This window comes from Mus pahari, chromosome 14, assembly GCF_900095145.1.
Source record: "Mus pahari chromosome 14, PAHARI_EIJ_v1.1, whole genome shotgun sequence".
Classification (NCBI taxonomy): domain Eukaryota; kingdom Metazoa; phylum Chordata; class Mammalia; order Rodentia; family Muridae; genus Mus; species Mus pahari.
Window position 1 is genome coordinate 73,324,376 of NC_034603.1, and position 23,914 is coordinate 73,348,289.

The following is a 23,914-nucleotide window of genomic DNA, read 5'->3' on the forward strand; positions in this document are numbered from 1 at the left end:
ACTGTGTCCAAGGTCCCCCCCCCACCACCAGGTATTGTGGCGAGGGCACATCCAGCCCAGGACTCCAAGCCTCTCACATGGACTTCAGCAGAAACCTCACTGAGCCTCCTTGGCCACCTCCCTTCCCCCATCTGCTTTGTAAAGTTTATATTTCTGCCAGAATATTCCCTTCAAAGGTCTTCAAATTTCCTTCTGAACCTCAGACTTAAGAGCGCAGCTGCCCATCAATTAAATCTGGATGTTCAAACTAGCACTGAGTACTACTTGTCATTTTTTTCTCTTGCATTCTCACCCCTCCCATCGCCCAGTTCAGCCCCTCTGCATCGACACCACCCTTGGGCCTTTTCCGAAGGTGCGTGCTTCACTTTGAATGCTTGCTACTAAAATGTGGCTCAAAATTGGTCTTGGGACCCTCTGCAAAGTTCCAAGTCCGCCAAGGTGCTTAATGAACTGTGGCCCTTCTTTCCTCCTCTCAGAAAACCTTTTTTTTTTTTTTTTTCAATAAACTTGACCCCACCCCAATTTGCTTCTTCTAAGTGTGTTCATTTTTAATCAGTACACAGATACTTTTATCAGTGGTCACTTACTAATAGGTGGCGGCCATTTGTGGGTAAAGGGCCTAAGTGCCCCATTGCCGCAGTCAATCCCAGCGGTAAATCCCTGAAGACTACCTGAAGCTCCTAACAACTTCTGCCGTCCTCTGCCTGGAAAAAGACTTCAGTATCAAAAGGTGTTCAAAGAGATGTTGAGGTCACTGTCTATTTGGACATGAGCAGAAGTTCTTCAGAGAATCCCAGATTCAGGAGCCCCTCATGGATCAGAGAATTTGCTTATGTCCTGACAGCCCCCACCCCACCCCCTTACTTATTTCAGCACCACGACGCGGACAGCTCCCGGGAGCAAGCCTCGTGAAGGAGGAGGAGCGCTGAGCAGTGGGAGCGGGAGGACTAGAGAGGGCGGGGAGGGCAGACGCTGGAGGACGGGCGGGGCCCGATAGCCCTCCCCGGGGGCGGTGCCCACCCCAGCCCGACGCTGCTGAGCCCCAGGACTGACAGAGACGCCAGGAACCAGGGCACCGGTCACTCCCAGCAAGTGCTGTTACGGAAAGATGCCAGTCCGCAGGGGCCACGTTGCTCCCCAAAACACTTACTTGGACACCATCATCCGCAAGTTTGAGGGCCAGAGTAAGTGTGAAGTTTGGGGGCGTGGGGGACTCTCTGCAGTACGGGTTGGATGGCAGGAACAGTCAAACTCTTCACTAACGTCTGATGGGGGTAAAAGAAAAGGCAGGGCTGGGGGCTGGTGGGGGGGAGAGGTAGATTCTGAATAGAAAATCTTTCGTTTTGACGTCCCCACCACCTCCTCCATATGTTCTGTGTCTCGGGCATAATGCCGCTCCTCTACCTGCTCACAGCAGTTTTCTTGGTGTCCCAAAGCCTGGGGACACCCCTCCAGACCATTCATGCCTTTCCTAGAGGTTTGCCTGCCTTCCTGCTTTTCAACCCACAGAGCAGGTCTGAGACACTGGTCACAGTCCTGCTTTCTGGTCTGGACCCCGACTATTATTCCCGGTGTTCTGGGGTCTTCCTCCCACTCTACTGACCCCAGCCCACAAGCCTGGTTCCCGCACCCCTATTTTTCTGCTCCCTGCCTCCTTCATGCCCCTCTGTGCTCCCAGAAGGAATGACCTTCCCCCAGGACTCTTGGTCCTCCCACCCTCCCTTGCTCTGTCCTCCACCTCCCTCACTCTGGTCCCTGCCTGCTCCTACATATAAATCCCCTCCTCCCTCGGCTGCCACCACTCCCTATAATCTTTCTCTCCGGACTACCACTCCTGGCTGCCATGGTCTTCCGGCCTTTTCCTTCCCACCCCAGGTCGTAAGTTCCTGATTGCCAATGCACAGATGGAGAACTGTGCCATCATCTACTGCAATGATGGCTTCTGCGAACTCTTCGGCTACTCCCGTGTGGAGGTGATGCAGCGACCCTGTACGTGTGACTTCCTCACTGGCCCAAACACTCCGAGCAGTGCCGTGTCCCGCCTGGCGCAGGCCCTGCTTGGGGCTGAAGAGTGCAAGGTGGACATCCTCTACTATCGCAAGGATGGTGAGACACAGTTGGCCAAGGGTCCTGTAGGCTGTCTTTCTTGTCTATCATGGAGTGCCCTGGGGGAAGGGTTTGACCTAAGAGCCAAAGAGCCTGGACCACTTCTATCCCCACTCTGGGCCTTGGTTTCCTTATTATTAGAGAGAAGCAATGAGAATTGCATGTTATGTCTTCTAAGGGGCTTGAGATTGGGCTGAGTCAACTATTGGTACTGGTCTAGAACGGTCTCTCGCTCCACTTTCCCTCCCCCATCTCCCAGCTATCTACTCTGTCACTGCCAGCTCCAGCTGTCAAGGATGGAAATTACCCTTCGATCATCTGCTCTGGGGATTAAGGGAGGAGTCAGCCCCCCAAGGCCTCGCTGGCTAGCCAGTGCACGGGGGCTGCTGGCTGGAAGGGAAGAGTGAGTCCAGTGATTTGGGAAGGCAGCCTTGGGTTTCCTGTAACCAGGTGGCTTTACCTAGATGGACTTTGTATTTTTAAGTTCTGCCTATGCCTTTGGAAAGCACAAGAGAAACATAAGCTAGGGACTGGGGACCAAAAGCTCGGCACCCTTCGAGTCTCCTTCAGCGGATGAGGGTGTGGAACTAGAGTCTCTTGGAAATCCCCAGCATCTCCCCCAAACCAGTTCTGCATCAGAATTACCTGGGGCATGTTTTGCAAAACACAACTTCCCTAGAGAGAGGCTGACTCAGAAAGTGCAGGATGAAGCCAGGCAGGTGTATCTGGAAAAAAACAAAAACAAAAACAAAAACATCCCCAGTGGTTCTGATTTGCTGCCAATGTTAAAAACCATTGGCTTAGATAACTCCCTTCATTTCACGGATGTGGAAGGCCCTTTCCCAGGATCCCATTGCCAGGGCGCAACTGGAACCGAAGTCTCTCGAACTCTCTCTCAGAGATGTTTGTTCAGAGTAATCCCAAGAAAGAAAGGACCTCAACTCTCCATGCTTGGAAGCAGGAATCTGGGGGGGAAGAAACACCCAGAAGAGAGAAGTTGCCCCCTGGAAACCATCAGAGAGTACAAACAGGGCAGGCACCTCTAGATTGGGATCAAGTGGTGCTAAGAGCCTAACTTCCAGAGGCTTGGTGTATGCACGAAACATGACTGTGTGCATATGTGTGTGCGTGTGTGTATGCACATGTGTGTGCATGGATATGTGTGTCTATACATGTATTCATGTGTGTATGCATGCATATATGCATACATGTGTATATATGTGTGTGCATGTATGTGACTGTGTGTATGCATGCGTGTGCTTGTGTGTGTGTTTACAGGATTCTGAGGGCTTCTCAACCCAGATCTTGGCCACACCCCTGGCTGTCCCTTTCTGCTGCTAGCCAAGTGAGTTGTAGGTGGGAAGTGCTGTGATAGAGGCAAGAGCCTCCTGTGATAGAGCAGGAGACCTGGAAAGCATCCAGCTTAGGTGGGCTGTACTCACAGGGTTAATAAAGTCAGAATATTTTTAAAAGCTGCGACTTCACCTCTTCACATCATTGCAAGGAAGAGGTGACAGTCAGGGGAGTGAGAAGGGTCCCAGAGGAACAAGACGGGACAGTGGGAAGCGGAGGTGCCAAGAGAGTAGGTCCGTTCTGTTTCTTTCCTTGACCCTAGAGCTCTACGTGCACCCCAGAGGGTGAGGGACAAGCATGAGATCCTGGGCTTTCAGACCCCATAGGTATCTGGACCAAGGGCAGTGTCTGATACTAAGTCTGTCCCCTCAGATCAAGACTCAGGTCCTCAGAAGTCTGTCAAGGTTCATTAGCTAACAGAAAGGACCCTGGGAGCCTAGTCTTGGAGAGCGGCTCTGGGTGGAGAGAGAAATCTTCCCACATATCTGGTGCTCTGCTGTTCCTGCTTGCACCATTCAGCCTTCAGGCCTCCCTTGTCCTGTTACCTAAACCTCTGACCACCTGGACCATCCTGAATGGGCCTGAAACCAAAAAGAGAGCCTACACTCCCCTTTGGTGCTCAGATAATTTATGTCCACATTAACAGTCCACTCTGACCATGTGGTTTTAAAATATGATTTAAAAATCATATTCATACGCATTGCACTGAAGGCTATCCTAACGGTGGTTTCTTCTTTCTTTCTCTCTGCCCCAACCTCTGACTCCAAGGCTGAAGGAAGGGGTCCTGAACACATCTCCAACTGGTTTATTTCTAATCCATCCTTTTTTTTTTTTTTTTTTTTTTTTCTTTATTTACATTTCAAATTCTTTTTTCTTTCTTTTTTTTTTTTTTTTTTTTTTGAGGTAGGGTATCACTGTGTAGCCCTGGCTGTCCTGGAACTCATTCTGTAGACCAGGCTGGACTCAAACTCAGAAATCCACCTGCCTCTGCCTCCCAAGTGCTGGGGTTAAAGGTGGGTGCCACCCCCTCCTGGCTTCCTCTTTCCCTTTAAAATGGTGATGTACTGAAAATTCTATCTCTATGTCCTAAGTCTATTCACAGAGCTACAGCTGTGCATCTCCATGGTCACCTCCCTGTCAGGAAACCCTCGAAGTCAAAGCCTTTCCTCTGCTTCCCTTTGTCAGGAAAGGAAAAACCCTAAAGCTGAAGGAGGGAGGCCACGGCAAGGCGAGAGCCAATAACCGTCCGTCCGCAGATCCATCACCTCTGCATCTGCCCTAACAGACACCTGCCCACCAGAGGGTCCAGCCCTACCTACCTTCACCAAGTCTGATGAGCCCAAACCCCCAAGCTAGACTAGAGACCCGGCATTTTTCTAGTCTGTAGCTCCAGATAAGAAGGACAGGGCTGTCCCCACTCCCCCACCCCTGTGTTTTCCACACACTAACCTACAAATTTCAGGATGGCAAAGCCGAGAGCAGCACGGTGCGGCCACCCCTCCCCGTAGCAGCACCAGCTTGCAGCAGCAGTCTCCTAAAGGCTCTCAGCCCAGCGCTAAGCGAGGTGCACATAAAGAGACAGGGGCAGGGCAAGGGGTGCGGCTTGGTGGTAAAGCATTTGTCTTGCAAGCATGATATCCTGGGTTTTAACCTCAGACTCCTAAAAGGTAAAAGACAACAAGGAGGCCATGTTGAAGAGATGGTAAGGGGTCAGGATGGGGAAGGGACATGAACTGTGAGAAATAAGATGAGCATAGCCAAGAGGTAGAAGATCAGAAGGAAGTGGGGTAATCCAGGGGCTAAACCACTCCTCTTAATCAGAGGAGTGCATGCTGAGAGGAGGTCTTGTCTCAGAGGAGGAAGAATCAGACAGAGACTGGCTCTTCCTCCAGGGACAGAGCAAAGACACTGAAACTCTGCCATTCCTCAATACAGACAAGGACAATTCCCTCTTCCACTTAGCCAGTTACTTGTAGGCTCTGAGTCACAGGTACGGTATAGGGAGAGAAAGCACTCTGGCTTTTTGCAAATCCTCTCATCTGCTAGCATCAGGCATGGGCATGGTGGGTGGGACGAGGAAAACCACATGAGAACACTACCAGCTCCCCAGCTCTCGCTGATACAAGGGTCCATCCCAAGACTCTGCATCAGTGGGCTACGACCAGTTGAAGATGGCCCTGGGAAGTCCCAGGGGCACAGGAAGTCTGGAGTGCCTGCACTTCTGCCTGGCTCCACCCCTCACCTGGTAGTATGTTAATTCCCCAGGGCCAGAGAGACTGAGAGCATAGTGTGGTCTTGGGGACAGGAATGTCACTGTGCCCCAAGCTGACCAGAGTCATTGTAGCACTATGAACCCAGGAGTGGCACAACAGGCAGGCAGTGTCTCTGGTGTGGATGTCTCCCCTGGGCTCAGGCACCAGCTGGCAGATGGCTGGCTGGTGCCTGGGAGTCCAGGAATCTGATCCCGATCTGGGAGATTCCTGCTCCCGGGACGAACACAGGAAGGAAGATGGGGGTGGGCACAGCTGCAACCCAGCTTGGAAAGTGAGTGCTAAGTATGGGGTCTGATGAAAAGAAGTTCTGATGGTCCCTACAGTGACAGTGATGCTCCTACCCTTGGATCCATTGTCCTTTCGCAGTCACTGGGTCGGTTATCAATCCCCGAGACAGGTGACAGAGACCCAAACCTGCCCTCTGGAAAAGTGGCTTGGCCTTCTGATCTGCATGGTCACCTGAGCCTGCTGTCCCTGGGGATCCTGCCTTTTGGAACTGACACCTAACGATAGTTTGTGTCAATAGATACAGCACACCTAAAGGGTGCCCGCTCACAGGCTGGACCCTGACACAGGCAGCATTTCGACTCCTATTGATCTGCCTGCCAACGGTGAGACCCTAGAACAAAGTGACAATTAGTGTGGCCAGAGGCACAAGGTGACAACAGTGGGATCTGGGATGCTAAAAGCTTTTATTTCCATGGCCTTCTCCCTCCCTCTTTAGCCCCCCCAGGTCACTACCCTGTCCACTCTTTACTATTCTAGCTCTATCTTCAAAAGTGAGACCTTTTCCTTTTTCCCCCAACCTCTTATCTGCCGAGAGACTAGGGGTCCTCACCCCACGTCCCCTGCCAGCCCCAACAAATCAGTTTCTCAGAACCTTCATCTGCCTGCTCCCAGAACCTCCTAAGGCCTAATGTGCCAATTGGCTCCACGCCCGGCAGTTGATGTGTTCCTAGCAAGTTCCTTCCAATGGTAGGGGAAACAGGCATCTCTGCGGGATGGCTATATGGGAGCTGAGCCCAGGGCCAGCCAGAGCTACAGGAGGATGGCATGCCCTCCCTAACCTCCCTACTTAATCCACCCCCCATCTGCTAAGCCTTAATTACCACAGAAGCAAACCTCAGAGCTAAACCCTGGACTGAGGGCTGAACTGGGGCTTGGACCTGATGCTACACTATCTCCTAATGAGCTGCTCTGACCTGTGGAGGGTGGAGGGGACCTGCTGGACAGCTTTACCTACCCTCTGCCAAATAGCCCTGGTCACTGTCCAGGCCTCTTCTCCCCAGTGGATACCCTTCCCCTGACCTTCACGCGGGTCCTTCCTTAGCCACTGCAGGAGGGGCCTCCTCAGTGACCGACCCTTTCCCTGCCAATGGGGTTCGCAGCCTCCAGCTTCCGCTGCCTGGTGGATGTGGTCCCTGTGAAGAACGAGGACGGGGCTGTTATCATGTTCATCCTCAATTTCGAGGACCTGGCCCAGCTCCTGGCCAAGAGCAGCAGCCGCAGCCTGACCCAACGTTTGTTGTCGCACAGCTTCCTGGGCTCTGGTGAGTGCTGTCAGTGGGTGACAGTAGTGGGGGAAAAGGGAGGGAGGGAATTCAAGACCACCCCCATCCCTGGCTGCTCTGACCCTGATCCTGGTTTCAGAGGGCTCTCACAGCAGGCCAAGCGGACAGGGGCCTGGCCCAGGCAGGGGCAAGTATGGAACCGTCAGCCAGATCCCACAGTTCACGCTCAGCTTTGTGGAGTTCAACCTGGAGAAGCACCGCTCGGGCTCCACCACAGAGATTGAGATCATCGCTCCCCACAAGGTGGTGGAGCGGACACAGAATGTCACTGAAAAGGTCACACAGGTATGGGTCTGCAGGAGAGGGGTGACGGTGGGCTGGGTCAGAACCCCTGGGTCCCTTGGACCTCAGCTCTTCTAAGGTCATAACTAAGAAGGAAGATGTGACTTGTCCAACCTCTCCCTCCCCTACTCCATCCCCACATCTTGGTCTGAGTCCCCAGCCTCATCTTGTACAGTTGGAGTCTGATTCTTTAGACATGAAGGCCTGGCCTGAGGCCACAGCCCTGAGACCTGAAATCAGCAGAGGTTGGGGTGAGCAAGGCCTGTGAGTCCTTCCGAGGCCTGGAGATCCCAGAAGGCACACAGGCCACCTCTTGGCCAGCCTATGGTTCTGCAGTCCCAAGGCAGGAGTGGTACAGAGGGTCAAGCTCACGCAAAGATGAGGAGAGGAAGGAGGGATGGGATGAGCCCTGCCCTGGCCCTCTCCTTCCCTCTGCTTTTGGAATGATGGCCACTCCTCGCCTTGGTATGCAAACAGTTGCTCCTGGCAGAAGTGGGGTGGTGCCAGTGCTTCTCACTAACTTTGAGCAACACCCTGGGGATCCATCTCTCAATTCCCCTCCTGTGCATCTTCTATTTGGCACATGTCCCTTACTGGGTCCTGGGTTTCAGCTGACCCCCACAGTCCCTTCTAAGGGGTTTGTTGGCCTGATACTTCCAGGGGCAATTGACCAGACAGATCCCTGCTTGATGCTGGGACTGGCTCATTATGTGACCTTGGACAAAGGACATCCCTACCTTTGGACCTCAGAGCTCTCATCTTCAGGAAAGAGTTAGGCCAAATGGCCTCTGAGGACCCATTGACATTAAGTAGTGCCAGCTCAGGAGACAGAAGGGGCTTTGTTAAGCCGTAGAGAAGAGCCTAGGACACGGATGAGCAAGGGACTGCAGGGGGGGGGGATCAGACAATCCTTTTTCTGACCCTTCTCATCTGAAGCATAGCCAATGTCAGCACCAGCTATGGAGGAGACCATTTAACCTCACAGACAGGACTGGCAGGGAGGAGAGCTCTGGTATCCAGGGGTGTGGTACCGTAACCTGCTACTTTGCATCGGAGTTCAGCTACCAGGGATACTTTGGTGGGCCTTGGTTGAAAGCCCACATGGACCCAGAGCTGGCTGGGTGAGGAGACATAGGCTACTGAGTTGACTGTGGAGTCAGGGCTGCATATAGGGGTAGAGGAAAAAAAGATCCCTGAAAAAAAGAGGGTCCAAGTCTATGTGGGACCCCAAGTGAGTTCCTGAGGAAGTAAAAGATGGGCAGAGGCTGGAAGCCAGGCAGGCAGAACACGATGGCTCCCACTGAGGTGTCTGGTTGTCACATCAGTACTGTTTTAGTGGGAATCAGTCCTTTCTTTCATCGAGTAATCCCATCTCCTGACGATCTTATCTGCAAGATCCGAGCCTAGCATGGCTGGTCTCCTTATGACAGCAATGATGATGGAAGAGTCCGTGGGGATGGTTGACCCTGCCTCCATCCCATCCTTACTGGAACAGTGTCAGTCAGATGGTGGAGAAGGGATGAGCTAGAACAGCGGTTCTCAACCCATGGGTTGCGACCCCTTGGGGGGGAGCGTGTCACGTATCAGATATCCTGCACATCAAATATTCACCTTATGATTTATAACAGTCACAACATTACAGTTATGAAGTACTGACAAAAGGATTTTACAGATGGGGGTCACCACAATACAGGGAGCTGTATTAAAGAGGTGTAGCATTAGGAAGGTTGCAGACCACTGCCCTAGAAGCAGGCAGATACATCCGTTTAACCACATTCCTATGTAGTTTGTTGTCCGTTTTACCCATGAGGGAACAGGGGAATCACAGGTTACTAGGCTTGCTTCGAGGCACAGAAGAAACAAATAGCAGCCCTGGGTATTTAGCCTGGAGCCTGGCTTCAAAAACACCTGCCCTTCCTGATTCCCCAGCTGCTTTGCTTCCTGTTAGGCAGCTGGGAACTGTTGGTTTCTGTCTTAGCAACCGTCCATTGCTATAGTCTTGGAGGCACCGGGATGAGAGGAGGATGCTCCACAGACGGCAGTGACTCATACGTGATGGAGATGGAGCTCCGAGGAGCCCAGGACTTGTTGAGTGTCCAGACTGGCTGAACCCCAACCCAGATTTGGCTCTTTCCATGGGATGCTCTGAGAGCTGTCCCAGGGAGGAGCCTCATTGGCCCTTAGGAATAAAGACTCTTCTGGAAGTGACTTGTTCCCATCAAGAATCCCAAACTTGAGTTGGGGAGTTAGCTCAATGCTAGAGAACTTGTCTGCCCGGTGTAATAAGACCCTAGTTTTAATCCTTAGCACTAAAACTAGAACAAGCAAACAAGCAAGCAAGCAAGCAAACACCAGTGGCCACCCAAAACCTATTATAGACAACCACCCCAGCAAGCTATCTCAATCCAGGCTCTCCCTTAAAACATGCTCACCAGGCCTGGCCCTGCTCTCCCCAAGAAGAGCAGTTTCTGGGAAAGCTTGTGAGCTTCCAGGGATCAACCATGTGGCAGAGTCCCCTGCTCTCTTCCTATGTCCTACCTCCTCCTGACATACCTGTTCCTCATGTGCCCTTCCTTTGTCCCTTCTGCCTTTCATGACCTTGTGACAGTTCTCCTCCCCAGTCCTCCCCCATAGACCCGTCTTCCTAGCACTGGCTGTCCCCACTGACCACCCATGGCTTCCATCCCAGGTCCTGTCCCTGGGTGCAGATGTGCTGCCAGAGTACAAGCTGCAGGCACCGCGCATTCACAGAGGCACCATTCTGCACTACAGCCCCTTCAAGGCCGTGTGGGACTGGCTCATCTTGCTCCTGGTAATCTATACAGCGGTCTTCACGCCCTACTCCGCCGCCTTTCTCCTCAGCGACCAGGACGAATCACAGCGTGGTACCTGCGGCTATACCTGCAGCCCGCTCACCGTGGTGGACCTCATTGTGGATATCATGTTTGTGGTGGATATTGTCATCAACTTCCGAACCACCTATGTCAACACTAACGATGAGGTGGTCAGCCACCCCCGACGAATCGCCATCCACTATTTCAAGGGCTGGTTCCTCATTGACATGGTGGCTGCCATCCCTTTCGACTTGCTTATCTTCCGAACTGGCTCAGACGAGGTGAGCGTACAGAACCCGTGCCAGCCGCCATGCTGGCCCATCACTGATATAGACAGCAATTGGAAGCAGAGGGGCTTCAAACATCTGCCATCCCTAGCTATATGCCTCCAGACCTGGGGACCATCCCTCCATTCATCTCTCTTAGAAGGTCCAATGAGAGTATTAGGCTGCCAGTTGGTCTAGAACTCTGCCCTCTGTGGGATGCACATAGTATAATCCCAACTCCTTATGTTACCTTTGAAGCCATCGTCACCATGGAGTTAGAAAGGGGGTACACGGGCTGCATGCATCCCTTCATCTTTTTGCTTCCGCCCTTCTCTAGCTCACTCTGCTTCCTGTGGGTGATGTGAGAACGTTTCATGCTATTCTGCCTTCAGGGTTCCCAACCACTGTCACCCCTGCCTATCCAACGGAAGATATCCCCCAACCCTCCCATGAACCATTCTTTTTTTTTTTTTTTTTTTTTTTTTTTTTGGTTTTTTGGTTTTTTGAGACAGGGGTTCTCTGTATAGCCCTGGAACTCACTTGTAGACCAGGCTGGCCTGGAACTCAGAAATTGGCCTGCCTCTGCCTCTGCCTCCGGAGTGCTGGGATTAAAGGCGTGCGCCACCACACCCAACTCCCCCTGAACCATTCTTAAACCTGCTCCTTTCCCCTCCGCTCTTACTGACTCTGCCTACACAGAGTAGACTTCATCCCTGCCTTTCCCCCAGGTTTTGTCCTCTCTACACAAGAGCCAAGGCAAGTCTCAGATCTCTTACCCAGCCCTGTCATTCCTCCCTCAGAACTTCCCATGGCTCCCATAGCCTTTGGAGTTAAAACCAAGATCTTCATGGATCCTTAGACCCACTGGGGCAGCCACACACACCTCCCCAGACTCCTTTCTCACCGTCTGTCACCTCCCACTCTTCAGGTGCAAGGGTCACCATTGATTTCCCGTATGGGCCACAGCACTTCATGCCCCCATGACTCTGTGGTCCCTCACCAAGAGCTCTCTTCCCCCCCCCCCCTCCTGTTTGCCTGGAGAACTAGCTTCATTCTTTTTTTTTTTTTCCTTAAAAGTTTTAGTTATTTTATGTATGTGAGTACACTGTCACTCTCTTCAGACATACCAGAAGAGGATATCAGATCCCATTGCAGATGGTTGTGAGCCACCATGTGGTTACTAGGAATTGAACTCAGGACCTCTGGAAGAGCAGTCAGTGCTCCTAACCGCTGAGCCATCTCTCCAGCCCCCTTCATTCTGTATGAATGCCTTCCCTGACCTGCTTCTGCGGACTTGATCTCTCCCTCCTTCTTGCTCCCATGTGAATTCTCTCCTGGTGACACGAACATTGCTCTACACTTTGTCTAAGAAGTCCTTGAGCTTCTTACTTGCATTTCATGGCCAAGTGCCTGCGACTTTCCTGGGTGTTTGTGGGATGACTGTGTGATAACAAATACAAAAAAACAAACTTAAGCTTGAATATACTCTTTTGAGAGCTGACCCTGCCTTTCTCTGCCCCTAGACCACCACCCTGATCGGGTTACTGAAGACAGCGCGCCTCCTGAGGCTGGTGCGCGTGGCCCGGAAGCTGGACCGCTACTCTGAATACGGAGCCGCCGTACTCTGCCTGCTCATGTGTACTTTTGCACTCATTGCGCACTGGCTGGCCTGTATCTGGTACGCCATCGGCAACGTGGAGCGACCCTACTTGGAACCCAAGATTGGCTGGCTGGACAGCCTGGGCGCACAGCTTGGCAAGCACTATAATGGCAGTGACCCAGCCTCGGGACCCTCTGTCCAGGACAAGTATGTCACCGCACTCTACTTCACCTTCAGCAGCCTCACTAGTGTGGGCTTCGGCAACGTGTCACCCAACACCAACTCTGAGAAGGTCTTCTCTATCTGTGTCATGCTCATTGGCTGTGAGTGGGACCTTGGGCTATACAGGGTACTTCCCCAAAATGGTGTCGTGCAGATTTGTGTATACGTGTGTACCACTCATATACAGATCTTAGCAAATGTTTAGACATTGCTCTAGGCCAGGTCATTTGCAGGACATAAAACATAATTTTATGTTTTAAAAATTATTTTAAAAATTTAGATGGTGGCTGGGTGGTGGTGGTAAATGCCTTTAGTCCCAGCTCTTGGGAGACAAAGGTATACAGATCTCTGAGTTCAAGGCCAGCCTGGTCTACAGAGCTAGTTTCAGGATAGCCAGGACTACAGAGGGGGCTTGTCTCAAAAACAACAAACAAACAAAAAAAATGTAGATGGTAACAGGCCAGCCACTCCTTTAAGCAAGTCCCAGAAGTTCAAATTCTCTTAGGAGCCCAGTTTCCAGAGGAGAAGCCAAAGGTCTTAACCTGCTAGAGACCCACAACTAGGGAGTCTCTAACCCCAAGGTCAGCTCAGGGGTAGGCTAGAAGACTGAGAGCTCACAGGCTCTGCACAGAGCTTCCTGCCTCCCAAAACACCTGCTTTCAGAACCCTTGAGGTGGTGTGGAAATTTGCACATTAGGTTGTCATGTTCAGAGTATTTAGAAAAACAAAAAACAAGAAAAGGGAAGAAAGGGAAGGAGAGAGGTGAGAAAGAGAGAGGAGGAGGGGGAGGGGGAGAAGGAGGAGAGGGAGGAGAGGGAGGGAGAGAAAGTTAGTTTTCCCTGTATTATATTTTTTTTGCAACTTGAAAACACATCTGAATCTGAAAACAGAGCTAAACACCATCGCCCTAGTTCTTTCCTCAAAAAACTAGCCTGTGAGCTCCGAAGAAGCCTGGGGGCACAAACAGAGTGAGAAGGGCAGGTAGCCCAAGGGCTTTTGTCCCTTGTGTCCCATATGCTATCTCCATGGAAAGAGAGGGGCCCTTCCCTGGGGTCCTGTCGAGATTGGGAGATCAGGAGTCACCGGGGAACTCCTCATTCCCATCTCGCCCCGCCCCCAGCCCTTATGTACGCCAGCATCTTTGGCAACGTGTCGGCCATCATCCAGCGCCTGTACTCAGGCACGGCTCGCTACCACACGCAGATGCTGCGTGTCAAGGAGTTCATCCGCTTCCACCAGATCCCCAACCCTCTGCGGCAGCGCCTGGAAGAGTATTTCCAGCACGCCTGGTCCTACACCAATGGCATCGACATGAATGCGGTGAGCCCTGCAGCCCTGGTGGGGAGTGGGTGACTAGGCCACCAGCTGCCCTAGTCATGCCCTAGGAGAGATCCAGGGCCCGGTGCAGTGTGCCTCCCCCCCCCCCGTCCCCACCCCTCTACCCATACACACAACACCCACAGCCCCTGCTGCGCCCGCAGGGACTCGCCATACCTCCAACCCGCAGGTGCTGAAGGGCTTCCCTGAGTGCCTACAGGCGGACATCTGCCTGCACCTGCACCGCGCTCTGCTGCAGCACTGCCCCGCCTTCCGCGGCGCCAGCAAGGGATGCCTGCGCGCGCTCGCCATCAAGTTCAAGACCACACACGCGCCGCCTGGGGACACGGTAGTGCACCTGGGCGACGTGCTTTCCACTCTCTACTTCATCTCCCGCGGCTCCATCGAGATCCTGCGCGATGACGTGGTCGTGGCCATTCTAGGTGGGTCAGGTAGGGCTGACGAAGGGGCTCGAGGCTGGAGAGGCCCTACCGGGTCGCCTTCTTCCTAACGAGTATCCTTAACAACAGTGTTGCTCCGATTCAGTCTTCAGTCCCAGCACTCACCAGGCTGATCTCTCTACAGAGCGAGTTCCAGGACAGCCAGAGCTACACAGAGAAACCCTTTTTTGAAAAACAAAACAAAACAACAAAGATTTAAAAAAAAAGTTTTTTCCAATTAGAACCAACTTCAATCTTGTCCTCAAGTCAAACTACTTCTCTAAGATTAAATAAAAATAAAAAAAACATAAACTCTAAAAAAAAAAAAAAAAAAAAAAAATAAAAAAAAAAAAAAAAAAAAAAAAAAGATAAAACCATTTAGTTCTTCATTGGGCAGGGACACCACACAGTACACAGTGACTGCGGAGGTTACAGAACAACTTGTCTGTCCCTTCCACCTTGTAGATGCTGGCAATCACACTAGGTTGTCAAGAGTTACAAACCCTTTAATTTACTGAGTCTTGCTGGCTTCAGAGAGTTTTAAACCCACCTCAAAGAATCCTTAATCCAGCTCTCTCCCTGTCATTTGACCTTTGGCAAGTTCGTTGACTTCAAGTACCTCAGAGTCCTCTCTTCTATTTGCATCTTCCTAGCCCTTGACCCCAAGTCTCCATCTCTAACTGCAGTCATGTTGATGGATCCTGATCTCCATGACCTGGTTCTCTCCCGGTCCGCTCTGCCCACCTTTCTCCATCACCCTGCCCTCAGTGCCTGATCACCCGCAGCAGTGGGCATTCTGCTTTCTCCTCACTTCACAGCCTCACGTGGTCCAGTCCCTTGTTCTCACAGCCTGAGCCACAGGGTCCCCAGAGCGGTGTCCTAGCCCCCATTTCTCCTTAGAGCAAAACAGGCAGAGTGCTGGGAACGTGGCTCAGTTAGTGCTTGTCTAAGATGCTCCGTTCATCAGGCATGGCGATACACACTCGAAGCCAGCCTGGGCTCTAAGAGAGACTGTCAAAATAGATAGGTAGGCAGACAGATGGATGGATGGATGGACAGACAGACAGACAGACTGATTGATTTTAAAGAGCCAAACCGAGTACAACAGATTCCAATTGACACCATCACTTTCCCTCAAAGGCAGCCTTGTCCCCTGTTCTTCCACTGTCTGGGCTGAAGCCAACCGCAGGAACATCCTGCTGGTTTCCCGTCCTCTGCCCTGATCCAGTCACGTGCAGAGCGTTGTTTCCCGTACTGGTAGATATGCTTTCTGTACCAGTCTCCACTGGTCTGACCCTCCTGGGCAGATGTCAGGAGCTCCCTTCCCGAGGCCTCGCATCAAGCACATCCTCAGTACTTCCGCCTCCCAACAGCCAAGGGTTACACATCTGCACAGATTCCTTGTCCACTCAGAACCCTCTGCTAGGTCCCTATAGGACAAAGGTAAACCCATGATTCTTTCCCCCATCGAGTCACCCTGTGAGTCCTGTCTCTGTCCCCTGGCACTCCGTGCCCAAGCTAGACAATTATTTCTTGTCACCCGGTGACTCTGCTCTTCTGTCATGTTGCCATTCTGTCCCCAGAACCCATCCTGTCCCTGTCAAGGCAGACACAGTCATTCTCCAGGCTGACCTACAGCATGGACTCCCCTGTGGGTCCCTTTTCCCAAGCCATGTTACAAATGCCACCCACAGGGGACGGATAATTAATATTAATAATTAAGAAGCTGGTCCAATTTAAGTTCCAGTGAGAGACAAGAAATCCTCTCATCTTGTCCTGAGTAGAAATAGATATTAGATCATAATTTTTCATGTGTTAAAACCTGAAGGTTGATATCACATTACCTAGAAGATATCAAAGTTCAGAATGTCACATGTGACCATGTCACATGTGACCCTGGCAAGTCTCTTCTCTCTCTGAGCCCCAGCCCCCTCCTGTCCAGGGATGATCTTCCATCCTGTTCTCCTGGTGGCATGTGCCTATCCCCCATCTAACCCTCTGCTGAACTCTTCGTGTTCCTTGTACAGTGTCACAAGGCTGAGGAGGCTGGTCTTTCCTGGGGACAGGAAGAGTCAAAGAAACCATGGTCTGTGACACTTATGACTCGGGCCTCTTTCCCCCCAGCCTTGGCTATGCAGGTCCCTTCCTCCTGGGGGACTTGTTCTTCTCTTGGGATTTTATTCCGTCTGAAAGCCCTGCCTCCCTCCTTGCTCTCCTTGATCCCCTCCCTCTCTCATGGCCCAGAGCTCTTGGTTGCATCTGCTTCTAAGACACGTTATTCTGTAACCTTGACAACCCAAGTACCTGCCTATTAGGGATTCGAGGGACTCCTTGTGGGAGAGTCTCTTACTCATGTTTATATCCTAATGCCAGCATAGCTCCTGGCTCTGCAAGGACCTAATGCTTGCGTCAGCTAACTTGGCTGTCTACCCTGTGACCTCCATCTCTCCTTGTGTCTTGCATTGACCTACACTGGGGCCTCTCAAACATCACCACTTCTGTCCCTGCAAACAGTCCAGTGTAGTAGGTGACATTGTTATGCCCATCTGGAGATTGAAAACATTCATAGACAGGGAGGTAGCTTCTCAGGGTTGCTCTGCCAGGGGCACGCTGGTTCCATGTTTGTACAACGGAGACCAAGAAACAGAAGCTCCGGGTCCTACCCAGGGAAGCTGGGAGCTTTCATCCTTGGGTTCTCTGTCCCCTGCTCCATAGTGTCCGTGGGTCAGGGGGAGCAGAAGGATATTGAGCAAGGGAATGGGAGTGTCCCTGACTGCCTATCCCCTGGTCAGAATGGGAACTGTACTAAAGGCAAACCAAAGGGCATCCTGGTGGGAGGTGGCTCTGAGAGGCTAAGACAAAGAGAGAACCTATGTTCTCGGGACAGAGCAGCTCTGGGGAATTTTTGTGGAACTGATGACTAGCCTCCCTCATCATGCCAGCACATGCAGCCCTGTCCTCAGACCCCCTCAGCCCCAGGCCCCAGCTCGGTGGGATCTCTGAGGTGGGAGGTAGGAAGGTTGCAGTCAATGGGCCCCCGAGAGAAGGTCTTCATAAGGAAGCCAGACCCTGGAGGAACCATCATCCTTCTGGCTGGCAGGAAAGAATGACATCTTTGGGGAACCTGCCAGTCTCCATACCAGACCAGGCAAATCAAGCGCCGATGTGCGTGCCCTGACCTACTGTGACCTGCACAAGATCCATCGAGCAGACCTGCTGGAGGTGCTGGACATGTACCCCGCCTTTGCAGACACCTTCTGGAATAAGCTAGAGGTCACCTTCAACCTGCGGGACGTGAGTCTGGGCCTGTGGGGCCGGGGTGGCAGTAGTTCACAGAGAGCTGGTTGTGGATGGCAACCAGGCAGCCTGCTAAGGACTTGGTTTGCCTGGCCTATGGGACTCATCTGACCACTGCCTCTTTCCTTTCAACCCCTCTTGCATCCTTTGCTGGGATGCTTCTGTACCTACTGTGCACAAACACACCACTAACTATAGTGATGGCTCCCATTTAATGAGCAGCTACTGCAAGTTAAATCCTGGGCTTCTCTTATGTTGTTTTAGTCCTGCCCTTGCATGGGATTTTCTTATTGCCATTATCTAAATGAATAAACTGACCACCGGAGAGGGTAAGTTAATTGGCCAGAGCCATATGGTTAGTAAAAGGCTGAGCCAAAATGTGGATTCAAATTGTCTGGCCTTAAAACCCAGGCTTTCCCACCACACAGCACTAAGCTAAAAAGATGGGATTCTGACCCCAGAGGACTCACTGTGCCAGGCATGGGGGTGCAACTGTCTCTTAAGCTTATTACTCAGCAATCCAGGAGAAATAAAGCACCATTGACTTAAAGAGGCAAAGAAGCCACAAGGGCACGTAAGAGCCTGCCAATTTCTGGGGTACTCCGATGTCTTAGGGTTACTATTGCTGTGATAAAACACCATGACCAAAAACAAGTTGGGGAGAAAAGGGATAATTTCGTTTTACTGCTTGTAGTCCATCATCCAAGAAAGTCAGGGCAGGGACTTAAGGCAGGAACCTAGAATCAGGAGCTGATGCGGAGGCCACGGGGGACTGCTACTTGCTCCCTTGTTCACATGACTTGCTCAGCCTGCTTTAATGTAGCACCCAGGACCACCAGCCCAGGGGTGGCGCCCCTACCGTGATCTGGGTCCTCCTGTGTCAATCAAGAAAACACGCCGTAGGCTTGCCCTCAGGCCATCTGATGGGGGCCCTTTACTCAGTCGAGGGTCCCTCTTCCCAGATGACATTGGCTTGTGACAAGTTGAGGTGAAACTAGCCATCACATCAAGTTTGCCAAGGAGGGTGGGCGTTACATGCTCAACGGAAGTTCGGAGGTCTTCCTGGAGGAAGAGTCTGAAATCGACCTGTAAGAAAGACAGGGAGGCACTGAGCCTTGGCCCCTGTCCCCCAGCTTCCAGAGATGTGCTCTCATGGCCTAGGAGGCCTAGGTGGCATCTAGGGGGTGGTGCCAAGGTTGATTTTCTTACTGTGGTTGTCCCTCCCCATGCTGTTACCGCTGTGACTCTCTGTTCCCTTTTTGAACTGCCTAAGAGGTACCCCCAAAACACCCTGCTTTGTTGGACCAGCTATTGGGAGCCAGCTGGTGGCCTTTGTGTCCAGTGGATGGACACCAGGGTAGAAGGAATGTGGTCTTCATGGTCTTAATTAGCCAGAGTCAACTGTAACCCCACGGTGCCCTCGAGTCTCACGGTACCAGAAAGGTTGTAGCCAAAAATGTTACCATGGGCAGCGCTAGAGTGGACTGAGGATTCCAGACCCAGTGCTCACCAAGAGACACTTCCTACCGACTGTCCCATGCTGGGGTGTGGACCACTAGGACAAGGGGGAAAAGTCGGGGAGGGAGGAGCCCATCTGCCATCCACCCTCAAGGCTTGCTGCTCTTAAAACCATCTCCAAAGACTTTTCTGGGGGATTCTACTTGGTTACATGGGCTAAGTTCATCACCTCCAGGCCTGTTGGCCTGCCCGCGAGCCTCTTAGGAGAGAGCCTGCAGGAAGCTGCCAGGTTCCCCTGGGGTGTCTACATGCCTTTTTCTACTTTCTCACTCAGCTGGTGACAAGGGCCACAGAGGGGACCTTGGGGACAGGGAGGAACAGAGAAAGTGACCCTGTCCCAGCTCTGGTCCCTGCCACTTGTTGCTCTTGTTCCCTACAAGGCAGATGGGGGTCTCCAGTCAACACCCCGACAGGCCCCAGGCAACCAAGACCCCCAAGGCTTCTTCCTCAATGACAGCCAATCAGGTGAGTCCAGCCAGCCCCTGCCCAGGGGTCTTGTCCAGTCTCTAGCCCCTTCTAGTGTCCCCACTATTCTGACTCTCCTTGACGAGGGTGTGTCAGCCACTAGGTGATAAGGAAAGATTCTTCCTTGGGCAAAGAGATAGTAGCCTTTATCTTTTCCTCCAACCCTGCCAGCCTGTGTCCTATGAGTCAGAGAGGGAGAGCTCATGAGCTGCTGGGTGCTTCTTTCAGGGATGGGTACTAGCCAAGTGCCTTGAAGTCCTGTATCGAGGTACTAGTTGCTGGGTGCTTCTTTCAGGGGTGGATACTAGCCAAGTGCCTGAGGTCCTGTATCAAGGTACCAGGAGATTCCTGTCCCTCTGCAGACTTTGCTCTATGAGCAATAAGAATAAGATCAGAGCTAGAAGTCCTCACCCTTACCACTCCATTGAAGTTGAGGCTCCCAGCTCCCCTCCCACGGATATCCCAGTTGGGGTCTGAAAGCCAGACCTCTGTAGGAACAGGACCTTGTCCTCAGGGCACATAGGCAAAGAGAGCCACTCCTTATACTGTGTTCCCGAGACAAGAAGAGGGAGCTTTGGTGAGACGGGGCAGGCCTGTGGAATCAGATGTCCCCTTCCTTCCTGAAGGTGGTGCCCCTTCCCTGAGCATTTCAGACACATCTGGGCTTTGGCCTGAACTGCGACAGCAAATGCCCCCGAGTCCCCCAAACCCACGACAGGACCTGGATTGCTGGCCTCGGGCGCTAGGCTTTAAGTTAGAGCAGCTCCAAGCCCAGATGAACAGGTGAGAACCCCCCTGGCAAGGGTGGGGTGCTGCAAGGGAGTCAGCTGGGTGTGGGTGCCACCTCCTGGTAGTGTAGGGGCATCGCTGGGTGCCTGGCTGGGTTTTAGAATAGGATCCATTTAGGGTTAAGTTTCTAATCCTCTGTCACTAAGCATAACACCTAGCATGGCTTCCCCCAGCAAACTCTAGGACATACTGAGGAAGCTTCTTGGTAGGGGGAGGGAAATATATCCATGTGCAGGAACAAATTTCAGAGGTTCTTGGAAAGACGGATTGCCTGTGGGTGGCATAGGGAAGGCTTGAAGGCAAGGAGGGTTCCAAATCATAGCTGTGTGAGCTGGGAGTGGTGGCGCACTCCTTTAATCCCAGCACTCAGGAGGCAGAGGCAGGAGGATTTCTGAGTTCGAGGCCAGCCTGGTCTACAGAGTGAGTCCAGCCAGGGCTATACAGAGAAACTCTGTCTTTAAAAAAAATCATTGCTGTGTAGCTCATAAGTTAGAATGTGAGCAAGCTCTGAGCTTAACAGCCTGGTGCCTCAGTTTCACCATACTATAAAATGGGTACAATTAGAAAAACACCTACATTAAAGCATCATTAAGCCTGAATGTGGTATGCACCACACCTAGTCCCTGGTGTCATGAAAGATTGGGTCACAAAAGTGAGAGGTATTTTTGACATCTGAGCTGCTCTCAGAACGCTGACTTTGACCATGGCGCTTTGTCTGGCAGACTGGAGTCCCGCGTGTCGTCAGACCTCAGCCGCATCCTACAGCTACTTCAGCATCCACAGAGCCACCCCAGCTACATCTTGGGGGCCCCTGCCTCCAGTGACCTGGCCTTGTTTCCTGAAACTTCAGTGACTCAGAGTTCACAGTCTACGCTTCTGGTGGGACATCTGCCCTCTGCACAGGTGAGAGGTGAGGGGATCCCCAGGGTCTCCCTGAAGTCAGCTGCCTGATTCCCTGACCCTCAGCTCAGCCTCAGGGTGTCTGTGGTAGGATGGAGAAGCTGTGTCTTCTGCTACCCAATTTATGCTTGACATCGCCTGACCGGGGCAGCCTAGACAGGTGCTGGCAGAGCCCTCACGGTGATCACAGACTCCACAGCTTGGGGAGATCTAACAGGACCCTCAGGTCCCCCCAGTTCCCTGAGGAGGAGCAGGTAGAGCGCTTTCTGGTCTCCATCTCAGAGGTCAAAGTGGATCAATATTCCAGCTTAGGGGCTGGGACAGATGGCTCAGTTGGGAACGCACTTGCCATGCAAGTGTGAGGATCTGAGTTCGACCCCCACCACCCATGTTAGAAGCTGAGCATGGTAGTATACACTTGTCATTTCAAGGCTTGGGGGCGTGGGGGCGGGTAAAGACAAGTGGATCCCTAGGACTCACTGCCCAGCCAGTCTAGCCTAATTGACAAGCCCTAGGTCACAAAGGCAAAACAGACAACTCCTAAGAAGCAACATCTGAGACTGACCTCTGGCTTCCACATGCACTGGTGCACACACACACACACACACACACACACACACAAAATGAGAAAATATCCAGCCCGATATGGAGATAGGTGTAGGTCTCCATACACAATACACCCTCTTTACTTTGCCTTTCTCCCAGACCCTAAGCTATGGTGACTTGGACAAACATAGCCAGACGCCCAGGAATTTCTCCCCCAGGATACTCCACGTGGCCGCGGCAATGGACAAATCTCTGGTGCCATCCTCGGAACAAGAGCAACCTGAGGGGCTCCTGTCACCTCTAGCCTCACCTCTGTGTCCCCTGGAAGGACAGGGACTGGGTGGTTCCCACTTTTCCTCCCTCCCTGAACACCTCAGCTCTGTTCCCAAGCAGCTGGAGTTCCAGAGACACGGTTCAGATCCTGGATTCACAAGGAGTTAGGGCCTTTAGACCCTGGGATAAAAGCTACCATGAGGGAATTTAAATATAGCGAGGTGAGAGCTAAGCCCCCTTCCGTGGAGGGCCAGACAGCTCTCCCATAAAACTCTGAAAACCATTTTCTCTGAAAAACTGCAGACTGCTGAACCAGGTGACCACAGTGGCCTGAGCAAAGAGGCCCTGGACTTGGCCCAGCCTCCCTGGGAGTCCCTGTAGTCAGCAAGCCAGGCAGAGGGCTGCTCAGAGATAGCTCACGGGATGTGAGAGTCGGTGGAGAAGAGAGGTGTTTCAGATCTTCGGGAGAGTCTTGCCTGGGGCCACACATGATCAGAATCACCCTCCGCCTCAAATGCTCAGACCCAAGGCCAGGGTTGACCAGATCTTTACCAAAAGCCTCTAACATGGCTGGGATTGGAGGTTTCCTCTGTAGTGGACATAAAAGAAAGAGCTCCAGCCCTCAGCCACTCTACCCCTGAGAGTCCCATGACAATTATCTGGGACATGCAGTATCACATAGCTAATAAAGCCTTGAACGTTTCATGTTGGGCCAGGTGTGTAACCTTCCTGAACTTCCTCGGGTCTGTGCCTATGCTGGGGCCTTCTCCAAACCCTTCCTACACCCGGACTGTTGGAGACCTGAAGGTGTCTCAGCTGGGAGCAGGTGCTCCACAGCTAGAAGCTGTCTCCAGCTGAAGGGAAACAGACTCAGCCTCCTAAGTGTCCACAGAGAATCATGGCCCTAGTCAGTGTTTGTCCAGCACTCTACCATCCTGCCCTGCACATGGTTGTTCTTCTAACCCTTAGAACAGCCTTAGGAAGTTGGTTTTACTGTCCTCATATGAGAGGTCTTGGGTCAGTAGCAGAGAGACTATGGCACTCCCCAGAGCGTGAGCAGGCCTTCAGGGCACGTCAGTATTGCTTTCCCCTCTGGTAATGGGTATATGGGTGTGTTCCGGTTAGAAAAACACGTGTGCTCCCGTATGTAAATGACATTTCAATAAAAAGTTATACTCAACACACTAGAGAAAGGAGAACACAGTTTCAACCCACACCACCTCGCTTGAGAGACCTGTTAAAACATTGTTGCTTGTTCAGATAACTCTAATCCGTCCCCCTCAGCCCATTTTTCCTTCCTTTTGCAATTTCTATTTGATGCCTCAGCGTCTGTTAGTGAGTTTACGAGCACACATTCGCAAGTGTTTATGCGAACTAAAACGTTAAAGTTAACTTTTCTGTACCCTTAATAAAACTTCAACACTAGTTCCAAACAACATCTGGGGGCTAGTGGGATGGCTCAGTGGGTAAAATGCTTGAGGATCTGAACTCTACCCTCCAAACCCTAATAAAAATCCCTATGGGGATGGTATATACTTGTAGTCTTAGCACTGAGGATGGCGGAGGGGGAGCCCTGAGACAGGAGGATCCCTAGAATTCACAGGCCAGCCATTCTAGCCTAATTGGTGAAGCTGAGGCCAAGGAGAGCCACCCATCTCAAAGGACGTAGGTAGCATTGCTGAGAAGAGCACCTAAGGCTGTCCTCTGGCTTCAGCACACATACACATGTATGTGCACATACACACATGTATGCGTACCTTCTCACATACCTGAACACAATTTTTAAAAAGTAGTTAATGCCGGTAAATGCAGCACTTGAGGATCTGAGGCAGAGCATCCATGGATAGCAGGCCAGGAGCCAG

At 52.0% G+C, this 23,914-nt stretch overlaps 1 protein-coding gene across 3 annotated transcripts; it reads left to right on the forward strand.

The window, feature by feature from the left end:
- The first annotated feature begins 1,060 nt into the window (after positions 1 to 1,060).
- On the forward strand, positions 1,061 to 22,588 carry Kcnh6 (potassium voltage-gated channel subfamily H member 6). Of its 3 annotated transcripts, XM_021213081.2 has the most exons (14): positions 1,108 to 1,184; positions 1,876 to 2,106; positions 7,121 to 7,282; positions 7,383 to 7,588; positions 10,275 to 10,700; positions 12,209 to 12,363; positions 12,523 to 12,608; positions 13,628 to 13,827; positions 14,015 to 14,267; positions 17,365 to 17,558; positions 19,460 to 19,544; positions 20,171 to 20,327; positions 21,056 to 21,236; positions 21,939 to 22,588. In XM_021213081.2, the coding sequence occupies exons 1-14, from the start codon at positions 1,109 to 1,111 to the stop codon at positions 22,218 to 22,220; spliced, it is 2,694 nt and encodes an 897-aa protein (XP_021068740.1). In that variant the 5' UTR covers position 1,108; the 3' UTR covers positions 22,221 to 22,588. The 3 variants fall into 3 exon arrangements, 2 of the variants coding, with proteins under 2 accessions (XP_021068739.1, XP_021068740.1); XR_002381028.2 differs by having other exon boundaries at positions 1,061 to 1,184; positions 12,209 to 12,608; positions 19,354 to 19,544; positions 21,939 to 22,220; XM_021213080.2 differs by having other exon boundaries at positions 1,061 to 1,184; positions 12,209 to 12,608.
- Positions 22,589 to 23,914: the final 1,326 nt, after the last annotated feature.

Bases quoted from the DNA above. Each gene is read 5' to 3' on its own strand.
- Kcnh6 (XM_021213080.2), top strand. From the start codon at position 1,109: ATGCCAGTCCGCAGGGGCCACGTTGCTCCCCAAAACACTTACTTGGAC. The intron at 10,701-12,208 runs GTGAGCGTACAG...CTCTGCCCCTAG, and splicing joins TCCGAACTGGCTCAGACGAG to ACCACCACCCTGATCGGGTT. The intron at 17,559-19,459 runs GTGAGTCTGGGC...GTTCCCTACAAG, and splicing joins TCACCTTCAACCTGCGGGAC to GCAGATGGGGGTCTCCAGTC.